This window comes from Ursus americanus, chromosome 9, assembly GCF_024610735.1.
Source record: "Ursus americanus isolate L20-20 chromosome 9, mUrsAme1.1.p, whole genome shotgun sequence".
NCBI classification, from domain to species: Eukaryota; Metazoa; Chordata; class Mammalia; order Carnivora; family Ursidae; genus Ursus; species Ursus americanus.
Window position 1 is genome coordinate 15124965 of NC_142135.1, and position 18445 is coordinate 15143409.

At 40.2% G+C, this 18445-nt stretch overlaps 1 protein-coding gene across 3 annotated transcripts in view; it reads right to left on the reverse strand.

The window, feature by feature from the left end:
* NSMCE2 (NSE2 SUMO ligase component of SMC5/6 complex) overlaps nucleotides 1-18445 on the reverse strand; it is a 209593-nt gene that overhangs the window by 100557 nt on the left and 90591 nt on the right. The window contains exon 5 of one of the 3 annotated variants that reach the window (XM_087864624.1): nucleotides 4745-4825. The exons of 1 other annotated variant lie outside the window; for it this stretch is intronic. In XM_087864624.1, coding sequence (XP_087720750.1) covers nucleotides 4745-4825 — 81 coding nt within the window. Of the gene's footprint in view, nucleotides 1-4744; nucleotides 4829-18445 lie in introns of all 3 variants that reach the window. One more of the 3 variants, XM_045805649.2, reaches the window with a different exon arrangement.

An 18445-nucleotide genomic window follows, 5' to 3' on the forward strand; every position in this document is an offset into this window, starting at 1 on the left:
TCCTACATTGTTGGTGGGAATGCATGTTGGTACAGCCACTCTGGAAAACAGTGTGGAGGTCCTTTAAAAAGTTAAAAATTGAGCTACTCTATGATCCAGCCATTGCACTACTGGGTATTTACCCCAAAGATACAGTAGTGAAGAGAAGGGCCATATGCACCCCAATGTTCATAGCAGCATTGTCCACAATAGCTAAATCATGGAAGGAACTGAGATGCCCTTCAACAGATGACTGGATTAAGAAGTTGCGGTCCATACAATGGAATATTACTCAGCTATCAGAAAGAATGATTTCTCAACATTTGCTGCAACATGGACGGCACTGGAGGAGATAATGCTAAGTGAAATAAGTCAAGCAGAGAAAGACAATTATCATATGATTTCTCTCATCTGTGGAACACAAGAACTAGGAAGATCGGTAGGGGAAGAAAGGGATAAAGAAAGGGGGGGTAATCAGAAGGGGGAATGAAGCATGATAGACTATGGACTATGAGAAACAAACTGAGGGCCTCAGAGGGGAGAGGGGTGGGGGAATGGGATAGACTGGTGATGGGTAGTAAGGAGGGCACATATTGCATGGTGCACTGGGTGTTATATGCAACTAATGAATCACTGAACTTTACATCAGAAACCAGGGATATACTGTATGGTGACTAACATAATATAATAAAAAAACATTAAAAAAATATTTGAAGATACCAAAAAAAAATATTACTCTTTTCAAATGTATTTTTTAAAAATTTCTCTCTCCATCTATGGTTATATACCTTTTTTTTTTTTTAAGACATGACTCTGGATCAAATTATTATGGTGGGATTTCAAAAAAAAATCAATTTGAACACTTGTCTTCTAACAGAATAGGGTTGCTGTTGTGTGGCAATGAATATGTTCGGTTTTAATCTCAACTATATTCTGCTGTTTATGCTTCCAAACTGTTTTCTCCTTACCACCCTCTCTCCTTAGCTGGTCTCCCCCGACTTACGGCCAATTAAGACATTTTTCACCCCATTTCCACACTAGTACTGCTTAACTTAGAATTTTCTTCATCCTCTATTTCTTTTTAGATGCCACCCCTAAAACAGCACGGAGTCTCCTTCCACTCCTTCATCTTCCTTCTGTCTGCCAAACTGTGGAAGCATTTTGCTACTGCAGGTCTGTTGTATTAGTTATTATTGGTCTGTTATATTAGTTTTTTGAGGGATCATTTATTGTTAGCATTATGGCTTATTACTATATTACCAACTGTTATTCATAAGTAATTCCTACCACTTAAAAAATACTCTATTATGATTTCCTCCCCTGTTGGGTTCTTTACTCTATTACTTGTTTGGCTCTAGATCTCTTTGCATTTTTGCTATTCAGGACAAGTACATGAACGGCATGTTTTGTGAGTCATTCATTGTCAAAGATGATCTTTTTGTTGCCCTTTCAAGAAATGCTGCCTCCGCTGGCTGTAAAACCGGAACAGCGGCACATTGCCTCTAATGTCTAAGGCGCTGCTCCCCTGCTTTCCTCAGACGATGTGAGTACGGTACAAATTTATTCTCCTTTTGTGGACATCTCCCTCACTCCACCCAATCCCACCCCCACACATCTGGATGCTTACAGTTTATTCATTTTTTAAAGTATAACAGTTATGTCCGAACACATTTAAAAGAGAATTTTTCATCATTCTTTTTGTTGATAACCACGTCATTGAGATAGAATTCACATAGCATAACATTTCTTCATTTTTCTTCGCTGGCCACGCCTGAGCCCTTTGATGTGAAGAGTCATGATTCCCTTGAGCTAAAGTGGTGGTGAACGTGTGAAGTTTCGTACGTAAGCTAGGGCCACCATCTTGAACCAGAAGCCTGTCCAGGACATCCTGAAGCCGACTGTTGCTGCCACCCTGCTACTCCTCCCTTCTGTCCCTTGGGCTCCATCTTGGAACAACTTTTACTTTCTTTATACTCTTTGGCTTTCTCGTCAGATTCCTCTTCTTTCTCCGTGGTTTTGCCGGGTCCAAACCTCAGCCCCCTCCTCTCATTCTACATACTCTTCTTGGCTCCAACTATCATTTCTATCGGTGATTCACTGGCCCCTCCCTGAACACTGTTTCTATAGAAACTTTCTCCCATCAGCAACACCCGTCATTAAGCACGCTGCTGATGTGTGTTGGGCACTCTTCAGTAATTCAGTTAAAATCACTATTATTGTCTGCTTGGCTTACTGCCACAGCCTGCCAGCCTCCAGTCCTGCTTCTCCCAATCCATTCTCTCCAGGCTACAGTCACTTATCTTCCTCACAGATCAGTTCTTATCCCCTCAACTTAAGGCCTTTTAAAATCAAATCCAAATTTCTCAACACGACATACAAATCAATAATGCCCTTGACTTTGTACACAGCATTCCTTCTACTTGGGAGAATAACTCAGGTATCATTGTAAGGAGAATTTCTTGATATCCCAAAGCTGAAGTAAACACTCATCTGATGTGTTCCCCAAAGTAACCCGTACTTCCCCTACTACTGCATCTATTCTGATTTGTAATCATCTGTTTACTTGTCTGTCTCCTCAACTACAATGGAAATTTTGATGGGTGGGCCACTGTCCTTTTCACCTCATTTCAGTGCCCTGCATAGCTCCTGACACAGAGTGGGCATTTAATGGGTATCTGGTAAATGAATGTATTTTCAAATCCCACAAGCCATCATGCATGTAGAGAACTTTGGAATTCCATCATGGGAGAGGGATTCTGAATCCAGTTGAGATCCATAAACAGACATTAGGAGTGCATGAATACCATAGAATTGCACCCAACATTTTATGTGCATATACATTTGTTGAGGGTAATTTTTAGACTGAATAGTCAATTCTAAAAATTTAAGAAATGCTTGGTTAGAAAGGACTATTCTAAAGTGTATTACAAACTAAAACAACACGTAGATACATGACACACAGACACACACAGGGACTGATCTAATGACATCAAGCCCTAGGGTAAACTTTTACTGAAAAGGGGACAAGAGGCAGAGAGTCAGAAGGCTGCAGGAGAGCTGAACAAAACACATGCCAGAAAAGAACTGAGAGAGAAGAGGAACTTCTGTCTCCTCGGCCATTTTATACAGGGGCCTTGTGCAGTCAGGGGATGAAAGGGTGGCTTCCATACAAAGGGTCTATCAGGATCTGAAGAGATGTGTATAATTTTGAAAACTGAAAACTTCAGCTTGTGATAATGCTACCCAACTTCAGGCAAGTTCTGTTCTACAATCTGGTTGTCTTTTCAGTTCTGGCTAGTGAATCCCTATCTAGACTCTGACCTTCAACAGAAGGACAGAGAAAAAGGAAAAGGAAGGCAGTGGGCTGGGCTTAGGGCAAGGGAGCTGCAGGAATAGGAGGTCAAACACTCACTACTTCTCAGATGACCCTCTTTCCCTGGCTCACTCTACTCCTTTAGTCATAGTACAGCTTATGTACTGCCCGATTTGGAGGAACCTTGACATATATATATATCAGGCACTTTGGTAAAATGATAAGATGTATGTAAGTTCTGAAAAATACAGGTAGTTTCAAAAGTTCTGGGTGTTTTTTAAATAAATGCTGACCATGCGCATCCTCTCCTCAGGTGACTGAACATTTAATAAAGGCAGGGAATACGATCTTTCTTTTTTTGGTAAGCTCCCCTATCCACATAAAAAACATACCAAACTGCCAGGTTTGCTTTAGAAATGCTCACTTTTGTCTAAGATGCTGTACGAATCCACAAACGTAGGGCAGGTACTTCAGAGTGGTGATAGGCCTGATTATTTTGTGTTTCAACCACCTGGCCTAACTTCCATTTCTGTGGGGTCCCAGGGCGGCTATGATCTCACGTCTACGATGTCTCTGGCTGTGAAAGGAACCTTGCTTACAAGGGGATGGAAACTGGACCCTGTCCTCATTAGCATCAACTTTCATCCAAAGAAAATGAAAGCACATTTGGCGAATTGGGTCAAAAGGCCTGGTGAATTCATTGATTACTTCATTAGTATCTAGGTAACCAGGAATGGTCCACAACTACCTGTCTAGCAATTCAGCCCCGTATCATTCAACAACACACAAGAACAGCTCTGTCAGGACGTACACAGATAGAGGTCTCATGAACTTATTACACGCACTAATAATCCAACAGTGTCTAATTCTGCCGCAGAACTCCAACTGTATAAATGGACAAAATCATGAATGTTAAAAAAAATGGGTTTTAAAAACCAAGTTTTAAAAACATCTTTTTAAGATTCTATCTTAATCTGTTCTATCTGGAATTTTTGTGAGGTTTTAATCTACTCATAAAAATGTATTTTAAATAGTAGTGACAACTGAGGATTGCTCTGGGTAAATTCCTGATAAATTTATGGTGAAATCTGGTGGTCAGTTATGCTGGCTAATAGCTGGGGTGAAAGGGAAGAACAGGAGAAAGGGGGAAAACCACAATTTAGTAATTGAGTAAAACCACCTGACAGCGTCATATTTGAGGTAATATTCACTTAGAAAAACATTCCAGGATTCACTAAGAGATGTAATGGGTTTTGCCCTGTTATCTATTTTGATATCCTTCTTAGCAAGAAATTGCTGTTAATGATTTATTGACATCTGGTCTAAGTTCCATTATATTCATAGATGAGCTGAACATGTCATATGTGTGGTATGGGAAACCCTTTCAAATGCTACTGGGGCTGTTTTGAGGAGAGAGAGAAAGAGGAGAATGGAAGAAAAACATTCTATAACCTCGTTCATTGCCTGCTCTACTTGCATCCTTATCCTTAATCTTGTCGACCTCATTGTGTCCTCCATCTTCTTTAGGTTTCACTGCTGCAAGAGAGACCCAGATTAGGAAGTGACTTGAGAATGATGCCAGGATCAATGTGGACAATGAGATGAGAGCCAGAGTGAAGCCAGAAGAGGCTGAGAAGCCAGAACTGGAAATGAGTTGTCAGAGGATCCTCATGATGTGGCACTGACAATCTATATTCCATCCCTCCATACAGGTGTGAAATTTGCCAAACCAAACAAGTAATACTCACCCAGAAGGAAAGGGTCTACTCTCACTGACATAATAGTATTTGGTACTCTCTAACTGAAATGTGCACATGATGAAGATGTTCTTAATAGATTACTTCCGGGCAGAATTATTCTGGTGACGTGGGGAATGGGAAGGCAACATGAAGCATGGCGACATGGATGGGCATCACCTGGGAAATCCAGCAGTCCGCTCCAACAGATGCCCTCAAGGTAGTATTTACCTTGATGAGCCTCACAGACTCTGATACCCGATCTCTTTGACTGGACCCAGGAATGCAGACTCATGCTAACAAAACTCACAAGACACTGATGTATAAAAAAAAAAAAAAAAAGAAGGCGACTTTATTATTTACATTGAACAGCAGAGGAATCAGGCTACTGAATGTCCATCAGCCTGAGAGTGCATTATCTCCTTGGGAAGGCAAATGACCAGAGGGAAGCTTGGTGGGCATGGAAGCAGAGCAAGTGGAGTTAATTACACAGGATTCCAGCACAAAATGGCGTGAGGCTCTGCAGCTCTCCACAACAGGGTTATCCACCTGCCAAGCAGGCTGAATGGATGCCTCAACCTGGCAGGTGCTATTGGTCAGACAGTGCTCTGTTGGGTATCACAACAATTAAATTGATTGCTTTTCTTTTTCTCTGTCTTAAAGACAGAGAAAATGCTCTTCTGATGAAGATTTTATATGTTTGGGTGTTTTTAAGATGCCAGTACCCTCAATTACAGTGAAATCTTACTGTCCAAGGAGTCTTTATGCTTCTTAGGTTCGCGTTGGCTCTCTTGGATTTAATCTAGTACATGTTCATTTCTTAGTTTAATTTTCAGAAAGTATTTTCATTTTCCCGCTTTCTGAGATCAAAAGGGGCACCGCATGGAGGACTCCACATTTGCCTACAGGTTCCACAAAGTGTCAGTTAATTCAAATCAACCTGTATTTGCTGTGCCAACTTTATGCCCACTGCTGTGCCAGGTACAAAATAATATTCAAAAGAGCCTCTAAGGAAATGTTGTATCTCCTGGATGCCTACAGACTTTTGCTCTCTTTGAGGTACAAGAAATAGAAAGATAAGCACAATACTGTCTTGTTCCCTTTAAGAGCTCCAGCCTAGCAAAAGAACAAGATATGAATTAAAAAAAAAGAAAAAGGTACTGTGCCAAGTGGCATGAAGCATGGCAGCAGGAGTACCATTTATACTTAGGGCAGAGACAGAAGCCACATCTTTCAGTAAGTCTGATTAAAAAAAAAAACCTAAATAATAATGATGATTACTTTAAAAAAATTTAACCACAGTGAAGCACAAAGTATAGGTTCCTTCCTTTCTACTTCCCCACACTTATTCTACCTTTCAAGGTTGCCCTCAGTAGTTTGGTGAATACTCTTCCAGATCTTTTTCTACGTACATGAAATACACACACACACACACTTGCAGCCCCAAATGCACATATTTATACATGTATACAAACAAATTTATATATTATATCAACATGTAAAATTTATGAATTACACAACCCATTTACGTAATATGCACACATGCATGCATCCATTTACGTAACATATGCACATGTGAGATCGTACTGTATATATTGTTTTACAACTTGTTCTACATTTACTTCTTTGTTGTCAGTTATGACATGCATATAGAAATTTACACAAAATAAATATGCTGTTTAGAAACTAAATTTCTCTGGATAGCTGCCACCAGGTTAATAAATAGAAAATTCTGAGTACCCCAGAAACTACCTACATCCACCCCCACCCCCAAATTCATCAGGCTGAATTTTATGATCATTTCCTTAGTTTTCTGTATGGTTTTACTACCTATAAGGCAAGCAAAGCTCAAATTCGCCTGCATTGGCAAATGCCCTTAGGGCTACAGTAGCTTGGTTCTTTAAGCTTCCATGAACTCTCACTGTTCCTTAGATTTCCTTTGATTTTCTGCCCTTTTCTGCTCTGAGGATGTTTTCTTTCTTTCTTTCTTTCTTTCTTTTTTTTTTTTAATATTTTATTTATTTACTTGACAGAGAGAGACAGCCAGCGAGAGAGGGAACACAAGCAGGGGGAGTGGGAGGGGAAGAAGCAGGCTTCCAGCAGAGAAGCCTGATGCGGGGCTGGATCCCACAATGCCAAGATCACGCCCTGAGCCGAAGGCAGGCCCTGAGCCGAAGGCAGACGCTTAAGAAGCAACTGAGCCACCCAGGCACCCCTCTGAGGATGTTTTTTTATACATATTCAACAGTTCAGATGGTTTTCAGCAAAGGATTGTTCAAATAACCCAATGGGCGTATTTCCAGTAACAGAAATCTGTGTCCTTCTCAATTCTTTTTTTTTTTTTTTAAAGATTTTATTTATTTATTCGACAGAGATAGAGACAGCCAGTGAGAGAGGGAACACAAGCAGGGGGAGTGGGAGAGGAAGAAGCAGGCTCATAGCAGAAGAGCCTGATGTGGGGCTCGATCCCATAATGCCGGGATCACGCCCTGAGCCAAAGGCAGACAGTTAACCGCTGTGCCACCCAGGCGCCCCGTCCTTCTCAATTCTTACCTACTATATCCTAACTCCTTAGAGGTTATGAGAAGCAAACATCCTTAATTTTTCACGGCACAAACAGTGAAATATGCAATAAATGCACAAGGAGTAAAAAGCAAAGGAATGGACATGAGAATGAATGTATGGTTACTTCTGCTCTTGAGGGGTTTCTGGTTTCTTTCTTTGAAGGGAGATAAGAATGTAGGTCAGATCATAAAATGATCTGACATGAAATGAGGGAATAAAGCAATGTGTTTAAATGAAATCACTTCCACTCACCAAACATGGAAAGATTTCCAAGATATACTGTCAAGTGAAAGAAAGAGTGTTGCGGATGGTGTCTGTGTAGAAAACAGATCTGTATCTATCTGCCACGTGAGTAAATAGGTGTGCACATATGTGCCCACACACATTCTTGTTTATGCACAGAAACAGGACTGTAAAGACATGTAACAGTGGTTCCCTCTATGAACTGCGATTGGGAAACCAGGAGTTATCTTTTCGCTTTTAAATATCCTATATAATATTTTTACATGAAGCAATGTATATATGTTTTATAGTTAAGGGAGAAAATTTTACATTCAAGGGTAAACATATCTGACAAAGGAAATCAAGAAGAAAAGCAGACAGGAAGACATAAGTTATTGGAGAAGGCTTCTTCAAAAAGATGGGACTTGAAATGGGCCCCGTAGGGCTGGCAGAGTTCACACTGAGAGGATGGGGATGGGGGGAAGCGGGTGATGCGGACAAGCGCTGTGTCCGAACAGACGTGCGGGAAGAGATGAGAACGGTAACTGAAGAGGACCATAAGGAAGCTCGCCTGGCTAACAGTAACTCCAGTTCACACTGAGAGATATGACTACATGGATACAGCAGAGCCATAGCACAAAACGTGGGATGTCATCAATATGAAGAGTTTATCATTGGTTTGATGGGAAACAGAAGTCATTACAGGTTACTTACAAGGTAGTAATATAAGATAATCGTAGCCTCATGGAGTAGTTTGTGCAGAATGAAATCAAACGTGAACAATCCCTGGTAATTTGTAAGGTGCTGGATCAGCAATTGCAGGTTTTATTAGGCAAGGGTTACATTTTAGGGAGATTATCATGGTATTTTGATACAGAATGCACTACAGGGGCAGAAAGACCCAGGGCAAGGAGACTCCTTAGCAATGTAATGCTCCTGTAAGAGCTTGCCCAGTTCAACCTGAAACATGAGGATAACCGCTCTACCTCTCAGGTTTGTTAAGGATTAAACGTACATAAAATGACACAGTCACAAAGCATTAGTTCATTTCTTCTCAGCTGTTATTATAGTCCAGATATATGTTGATAAAGATCAGACCTGATGCCGTGGTCACAGGGAAGAAAAAGATAAAGCCAGAGGTGCCTGGGAGGCTCAGTCAGTTCTGCCTGGGTTTTAGATCAGGTTATGATTGGGACAGAGCCCCATTTTGGGCTCCATGCTCAGCGGGGAGTCTGCTTTAGGATTCTCTCCCTCTCCCTCTGTCCCTCAACCTCCCTCCAAGAATAAACAAAGAAATCTTTAAAAAAAGAAAAGAGCAAAAGATAAAGTCAGAGATTTTTCTAAATAAACAACCTATAAGGATCTATATTTCCTACATAAAGGGAATGAAAGAGGAAAATATGATTTCTAGGTTTCCAGCAGGGGAGACTGGTGGAATGATAATGTCCCTGACAGAAATCTACCCAGATCCATGATTCACAACATCTTTAGAGTCAAGACACTCATACCACCTGACTTTCACCTCCGCCAGCTGGCACTCCTGACCCACAACCCTCCCCACTTGGGTTTGGGGTAAACTCCTTACATTAGTACAAATATGTCTTGAAATATTTTAAAATAAAAGTGCACTTGTATTTATTTTATTTTGGAAAAAAATTTCAAGGATATATTAAAAACTTCAAGTCAATGGCGTATGCAAAATCACTGACTACTCATTTATCGCAATGGGCAAAACTTAGCAGTACCTTATTAAAAATAAAAATAAACTCCATGTTTGACTTTAAGGAAGAAAAATTCCACATAATTCATACATAAAATATCTGGCAGAATTAAATGTCTTTACAGTTCAAAATTTATTTGTATTTAGATGATATTAAGGCCTGAATCACAAAATTATGAAAACAAAAAAGATCAATAAAAATTAGTAACCTAAGTGATTCTTATTTACTGTGTTTTAAAAATTCTTTTCTTCTAAGTGGACTATGACTTCTGAGGTCCATGTTACAATACTGGGCTGTAGTCTTAAAGCAAAGTTTATTATAGCTTTACAGTATTCCAGAAGTCTCAGTTGGATACACTTTGTTGCCTAGCTAAGGGTCAAAGGCTTGAGGACTATTACATGATACAAAACAAAAACTCAAAAAGCTTAAAAAGTAATCTATCATGCTTCAGACTCTACTTTTCTGTAAGGTCACATCTCCACAGAAGATGAGAGTTGGCAATTGTGTAACTAAGCCTCCAGAACTAGTTACAACTCTGGAATGTGATCATGTTTTGCAATGTACTTGGTCACCATCATATGAAAATCTTGGGAAATAATATATCTTGTTTACCTGCTAGTTCCTGTCAGAGAATAACTCATTTAAAAGAATGTTAAAAGTTCAACATACTTTAGGGGCGCCTGGTGGCTCAGTGAGTTAAGCATCCGACTCTCGGTTTTGGCTCAGGTCATGATCTCAGGGTCATGAGACTGAGCCCTGCATAGGGCTCCACGCTCAGCAGAGAATCTGCTTGGGTATCTCTCTCTCTCTCCCTTTGCCTCTCCCCACTGCACTCACTCTCTCTCTCCCCCCAAAATAAATAAAAGAAATTTAAAAAAAAGAAAGAAAAAGTTCTACATACTTGAAAATGTAAAAAGAAAGGGGGGAAGAGGGAAGAGGTGGAGAAGAAAAGAAATCCATTATTCTTTCACAGTAAGATGGGAAGAGAAGGTAGAAGAGGATGCAGATGAAACAAAATTGGCTATAAACAGTCAACTAACTTTGTTGAAAGTAGGATGAGTACACAGAAGTCCATCTTCTCCTGTGCCTTCAGACTAAGCCTCCCAGAAACATGCCACTATGGCATGTGGATTACTCTGAGCTGAAGACAATCAAGGCCCATGAGAGTCAGGGAGAGCTTTTGACCTCCCACTTAACTGCCTCTAACAATTTAAATAGAGGGCCTGGTCCCAGAAGAGAACTATCACTAGAGATAACTACAAAGAATGTGAGCTAGGTGTGGTAAGTTGGGCGAAGCTGACCAGCCTACTTGTTCAAAGCCCTGTCTCTGCCAGGTGTGACAAACATTTGTTTACCAAACATCTGCTCTTCCCATTTCCCTGTGAACTGTCTTCCTCCCCTTTGAAGTCCCAGACTCCCGTCACCTTCTCTTTGGCTCAGGATGGCATATAAGCCTCAATTGCCTGTGTCTGAGCCTCTCATGACTTTGTGGGGCTCCTGTACCTATGCAATTAAATTTGTTCTTCTCCTGTTTAAACCTTTTAATCTTCTGGTAATATTATGTCAATTTAATTAACAGACCAACCAAAAGAACCTAGAAGGGTAGAAGAAAAATATTTCCTCCCCATACCTACTTTGTATGTTGAATGTTTCATAATAAAAAGTTTAAAAAAGGCACACACCCAATTTTTTAAGACTGTTTGATAACTTAATAGCTAAAAAAGGCCTATCATAATATTATTAAGAATAATAAAAAATATGTCACCTTGAGAACACAGACTTAAGATTTCTAGAGTTCCTGAGGCTTATTTGCCCAACAACAACAAAAATTATGCCAGACAATAATCCTGACTGTGCTCCTAACACTTGTATAAAGCATCTTCACATACATTATGGGAAATGTGAAATATCTCAACTGGTCTTCACAATAACACTGTGAGATCTGGTGGGTAACATTCTAATTTATGAAAAAGATGAGGCTCATAGGAATTAAGTCATTTTCATTCATGCACTCATTCATTCATTCCACAAACATTTACTGAACACCTTGTATATATCAGGCAGATCTGTCCTAGGTATTCAGAATTAAGATAAAGAAAATGCGAAAATGTGAGTCCTTCTTTCAAGAGGTGCATGTACAGTCTAGTAGAGGGGACAGACTGAAAACCAGAATTATGTGAAGATGTCATGCAGGCTACAGTGAAGTGTTTTTCAAAAACTTTTTTACCATGACCTGCAGTAAGAAATACATTTTACCTCACAATCTGGTATACAGAACATATGTTTAAATGAACAAAAGTTTGCATGGTGCATGTGGTATTTTCTAATCTACCCTGTTCAGTATCTTTTCCTTTATAATAAAATGCTGGTCACAACCTTTTATGATGATGTCATTATTCACTAGTGGGTTGTGACCCACAGTGTGCAGGAGTGCTATGATCAGAGTTCTGAGGTAACACAAAAGGAAACACATGCTCTGTTCCAGGCAATGAGAAAAAGCTTTCAAGAGGTTGCTCTGTGAGCACTTAACAATATTAAAGCAGCAGAACCAAAACAAAGGTCTTGAGATGCTTTAGTCAATTTGTTTTTACAATCACTGCTGTTTTAGGCTAGGCAAATACAAAGCAGCAGTAGACTGTGAATCCAGACCAGCTACGGAAACAAGCTGTTTTCTGTGTCAGCAATCATTCATTCACATTTACGGAATGGTCACTGTGGCGAGCACTTCCTGTAGATTGGCTCATCCTGCTTCTACCTGTAAAACAACTAGAAACCTCCTGCGACTCTAAGGCTTATTCTATGACTAGCAGTCCTAAATATCTGCTCTCTACAAAATGCTCTAGAATGAAGGCTTAAAAAGCAAGAGACCAGGATTATACGTGTTAGAATGTAAAATCGGATACTGGCATTTTGATGAACGACGCATCTATACTGTGATTTTGTTTACTGCTTTAATCCTCTACCTCAGAGTCTCAAGGCAGCTACACCTGGTGTGTACAGAGCTCAGAGGAGGAAAGAGCTAGTGAAAGCTGACGGCTCCAGGAGAACAAATATCTCATGCTGCTGCCCTCTGCTGTCTAAGAAAGACAGGGGCAAGATCAGGGAGACCCATCCACTTGATTTGGCCGAGCCATTTCTTCCAATAGAAATGTTTCCATTTTTACATACGTGTTTTGAGAATCTACTTGCCCAAGGGCACCAAAGACTTTTTGTGAATTTGACCTAGTCTGTTAAGTTCTTTGTGCCTTTTATCCATTAAGCTATCAAAAAGAGAAGGTGCTTTCCCACGTCAGCATATGATCAACTTACAATGGTACCACTATTCATTGGGTAGTCAATAAATATTCATCAAGGATACTGATATTGATGCTGAATAGGAAATAGACAAAAGGAAGAAAGTTAACTGAACTTCATGAGATTTGGAGGAACTACAGCTGTTTTTCATCCCTACTTCCCCAAAGGGAAACATGCTTTGAATATTAAGGATAAAAGATTTTGTTGGCTGAAGGTTGAGAAAATAGTATTCTTAATTAAAATCAAACCGAACTGAACCACCCCCAAAACACCAACCGGCATTTGTGCGCCTTTAATCATGTAATTGTAGGGTCTTAATAAATGGAAAGTATTTTGGGCTAGGCTTTATAGGTATTAACTCAGTAACAGAGGACTAGCCAGAAGGAAATGAGAATTATACTTCTGAGAAAGTTACTGAAAAGCATAAGCCATTTATAAAGACATTCTGATGTTTGGATGAATCTCCTTGTTTGGAAGACATGTTTAGGCTTGATACCTTTGAATATTTTAAGGAAGTCTGAATAGGCCAATGAATTACAATCTACAAGGTCTTAAGAAAAAAGATTTTCCCGTTTTAGACTACACAAAAGAGTTATTTTAAGAATACTAACTCTTTAATTTAGACCACCAAGGATAGCATTTTCAAAATCTGTAAATATTTAGTTGAGAATCAAATGATAAAACACTAAGACAATCAACTAAAGATATGTAGCTAAAAATAATATAAAACAGACTCCTTACTTTAATCTATAATTATTCTTATACATAAAATAAAACTAGGAAAAGAAATATACTAGGCTTTATTTTGAGAATAAAGCTGAATTTCACTTAGAACATAAGTATGATTTTACTTCACTACTCACTTTCAATTTTGTAAGAAGCATCTCCAAAAGACTGCACTACTTTAGGCACCTCAAACTCAGTGTGTCCAAAATAAAACTCTTATTTGCTAACTTTACCTCCTTCCCGAACACCCATTCTTCTTAATTAATTCCAGCGACCTCTAAAATGGATATGCACAAGAAAATCCACTGGAAAGAAGAGTAAAAAAATAAAATAGTAAAATTTGTGTACTGGATACATGCTGAAAAGTACTTAACTACTAAAAGGGGTGTGTGATAAAAAGAAAAAAAAGTCGAGACCATGAACCTAATCCAGCCTTCCTCATTGCCTTTAGACCGTCAGTCTTCCCTGTGCTTAAATTCTCCCTCCAAATCTCTTCTCTCTGTGTCTGCATCTCTGTTCCCACTGCCACTAGTAGTCAGACCTGCCATGCGTTGCTTGGATTTCTGTCATAGTTGTCAATCTTGTCTCATTTCTTGCAATACCTTTTCCCAACTCACCCTTCACTCTGCCTTTGCTAGTCAGATAATATCTTCACTAGCCAGATAAAATCACTCACCAAAAAAAGAGCAATGCCCACAAACACCTAACATAGTTTTCAGAGCTTTCTATACTCTTATCTTAACTTAGGTAAGTAGAACACCAAAAACAACGGAAAAAAAAAAAAAAAAGGCCAGGGGCGGGGGCAAAAAAGCATGAACTTCAAGCCTATGTTTGAGGTTTGGTCCTGCCTCTTACAGGCTTTGTGACTTTGAGGGAAATCACTGAGCTTTTATCCCCATCTTTGAGTGGTATTATAAATAGCTCACAAACCGTCATGTAAATCAAATGAGATTACAGATGAGAAGGAACTGAGCACAGAGCCAAGCACAAACCCAGCATCAATTGTTTGACCCCCTACTAGCTCTAGGTTCCCATGCTACTACTTGCCCTCTGCCTCATTCCCATACACCTGCCCTGTGCCAACCGTCCCCCCCCACCCCGCCCCCGGGCACATTACACACCAATCCCTCTGGAATATTTGCTTTCTTCAATATGACATGCACTCTCTCTCAGCGCCTGTGGGTCTGATTATACTATACTCCCAGCCTCACATGCCCTTTTCTGCTTTCTCCAACGGAAATCCTACCCATGCCTCAAGGCCCAGCTCAAATGTCAACTCTTCCAGGAAGTCTTCCCTTTATTCCGCTGATCAGAATTAACCACTTTTCCTTTGTGTTCTCCATGCACACTGCTTGCGGCTTTACTTTAGTATTTATTTCAAGTCATACTATTACCATTATATTTATATTTAAATACAAAATTATGTTTATATATATATTACCTGCATAAATTATAAGCTTCTTGAAGGCAGAAAGAATGCTTTTCTTCTTTTTATTCTCAGCAATTAACACCTTGTACAGGAAAGGATTTAATAAATGTCTGCTGACTGAATAAATAGATGTATGAAAACACTTTCAAAAGGAATAAATTTTTACTAGAACAAAACACCAACCACTTGTTCCAACTTTTGAAGTAATTTTTAGAAAACAACTTCTCCCTGAAAGATAGACCATTATTTAATCTTTACAGTACATAAATTCAAAGTAACAAAGAAATGACCTAAAAATGGCGCCTTTTGATAGTGTAGACTCCATACATAAAATATTTTTAAACTACCACCCTGACTTTAAAAAATGATAATATCCATTATTATCCACTGATAGACTACCAGTGAGTATTAATAGAGGGTAATGATTTAAAAAGGAAAAATCCCGATACATTAATGAAGTGGAAAATTAGGAAATCATGTTTTCAAATATTTAATCAGCTCGCAGTATACCGAGCAAAATAATCAAGACACTGGGCTGATCTGAAATTTGCAAGTGTGTATTTTATAGGCAAAAGACTAAGGGAATATAGAAGACCTTGGTATGTGGCTATCTCTGAGTGGTGGGATTACTGGTGTTTTTTATTTTTTGTCCCCTATATTATCTGAATTTTCTATAACACACACACACACACACACACACACACACACACACACACACATATATAATTATAGTTAGCAAAGTAATTTTAAAAAGATTGAATACAAAGAAATTCTAATTCAAGCTTAATCAGATTTGCAAATACTTGAGTCTTACTAGTCCAGTAAAAGATTTCCTAATTATTAATATTAATCTCAATATATTCAGGTAGACGTCATTAAAAAATCAAAAATTAATGCCACAGTTTAGAGAAAGATACTAACAGAGGCGCCTTGGTGGCTCAGTCGGTTAAGGGGCTGCCCTTGGCTCAGGTCAGGATCCCAGGGCCCTGAAATAGAGCCCCAAGTCTGGCACCCTGCTCAGCAGGGAGCCTGCTTCTCCCCTTGCCTGCCGCTCCCCCTGCTTGTGCTTTCTCTCACAAATAAATAAATAAAATTTAAAAAAAAAAAAGAGAGAGAGAGAAAGATACTAATAAAAGTTTTCCTTAACTGTAAACAGAAAGCACAGTAAGTAAGCATTTGACTAGTCATTTGCTACGTAGCAAAGCACCAGCTCTGGACGGGGAAAGACTCAGCTGGCATTCCAGCTCGGCCACTTGTCAGCTGTGTGGCTTGTTCTCTCTGAGCTGTAGATACCCCATCCACAGATCAGGGAACCCCGCACTTTCTCACTGTTACCTGCAGAACAGACGCTGACACCATTTATACAGTCTCTACTACCAATGTCTAGGACATGGCAGGTCCTCTCCTGTCTCAGGTCCTGTGGATCTGGAGACTGTCCACCCAACTGGAAGATGGATGAGGATGTGTACGGGGGCTCACTCTGACTTCAAGGGAACCTAGGAAGTCTGGCAAAGCTTGCTGGGTGGCAAAGGCTGATTCTGAAACGGACCCTGAGTGTGCACAGGTATTTCAGACTGAGCCAGCCATGCTGTGAAGTGGCACCGACTGGTGGACGCCTCTGTGACATGGGATGGGGCCACTAAAGGAACTTGATGGGGGTGGGGACAAGAAAGAAGAGAGAGAGGGAAGAGAGAACAAGTTTTGAAGCACAGTGCCATCGAAGGGGCAGAGAGAAGAGGAAGCCAAGGGAGAAAGCAGAAATAACTAGACTGTCAAACAGGGAGGAGTAAGGGGGAGAGGGAAAGTTGTCTCTTCCTCTATATCTTCCTCACAAATTTTCTCCCCCCACCCCAACCTCATCTCCAGAACTACATTTTTATTCTCAAGAGTAACTCCCATTCCCTCTCTGACAAGTGGCATTCCTTCCTCCAGAGTCAGGAGTGAAATCCTGGGAAAACACGAATCTAGAGTGGCCTTCAATGCTCAAACTGGTTTTCCAAATCCCCAAGGCCTCCAAGCATCAAGGATGAGATCTAGGGGCGCCTGCGTGGCTCAGTCGGTTAAGCCTCTGCCTGAGGCTCAGGTCATGATCTCAGGGTCCTGGGATCGAGCCCCCTGTCGGGCTCCCTGCTCAGTGGGGGCCTGTTTCTCCCTCTCCTTCTGCCTCTCCCCCTGCTTTGTGTTCTCACCTGTGTGCTCACGCGTGCTCTGTCAAATAAATAAAATCTTAAAACACACACACACACACACACACACACACACACACACACACACACAAGTATGAGATCTAGAACCGATCCTGGCTACAGATATGAGGGGGTTCAGCACTGAGAAAGCAGGCATTCACCCCTCTCCTTTCTGTTCCTGGCCATCTCCACGTCCTTACTTGCACTGTCTTCAATTACAAAGGATGCACTGTCTTCAATTACAGACGACCCACGCGAACGTCCCATGATTAGAATTCACCATCTGATAATTGTATGGTCACCTTCCCTTTCCGGTGGATTTATAAAATGTTATTTTAAAACGTCAGGATTAGACATGTTTAAAAGAAAGTTCACACAAAGACCGGGGCACAAGAATATTTAGTCAAAAGTCACAGTGCCCTCAGGGTAGACCTGCATTTCTTTCCACAGTGCATCATCTCGATTACCAACGTGTTGGTCTAATGTGTGGGGAAAAAGCTCAAGACAAAATGTTTGATTCTGGTTTTCTTGAAGAAAACTGTATGCACTCTTTTTTCTTACAAATAAACATCAAGTTTGTATTGAATCAAAAGTGTAAATAATTACTAAGTGTTACATATGTGGGTGCTAAGTGAGGGCAACTTCAGACTCAATGATACACTTCGATTAAGCTGCAACAAGTCTATTAAAAATTCACCTTTTGGAAATCATTACTTGAACAATTAAAAAAAAACCCACAAACTTGTGGATATTGTAACCTGGAAATGCACTCATTCTCTCTCTTCAGACTCACTAAGCAAAATGATCATTTGCCTACAATGGCCCCAAGCTGGGCTGCAGGGGGTGAAAACGGCAAGGTCCTTGCAAGACAACTTTGTCCAGCGAGTAAGTACAATTTGCTCCCATGTTAAGACAAAACACTTTCTTATAAAATAGGCCAAGAAATTTAAAAATACCCTACCAAATAAAAACAAATGTCCCCGAAAGCACACAATGAAACAGAGAAAAATGCCAGGGGACCTCCCTGGAGAAGTGTCTTTGCTCACTGTCCCTTTAGTCCCTGCTTCTCAGGGGGGTGCTCCATCTACAGGATATGGGCACAGGGCACAGGGCGAGCTGACGATTTTCACTTCTTCTACTTCTGCTGCAGCTATCGGGAACTTGGACAGAGCCAAGGAAGAGACAAGAGCAGCAGGCTCGGGATAACTGTTTAGTATTGGTGACTATTAAAAAAAAATTGTTGGGTTGGAGGTGAACGGAGTTGAAAGGACAGA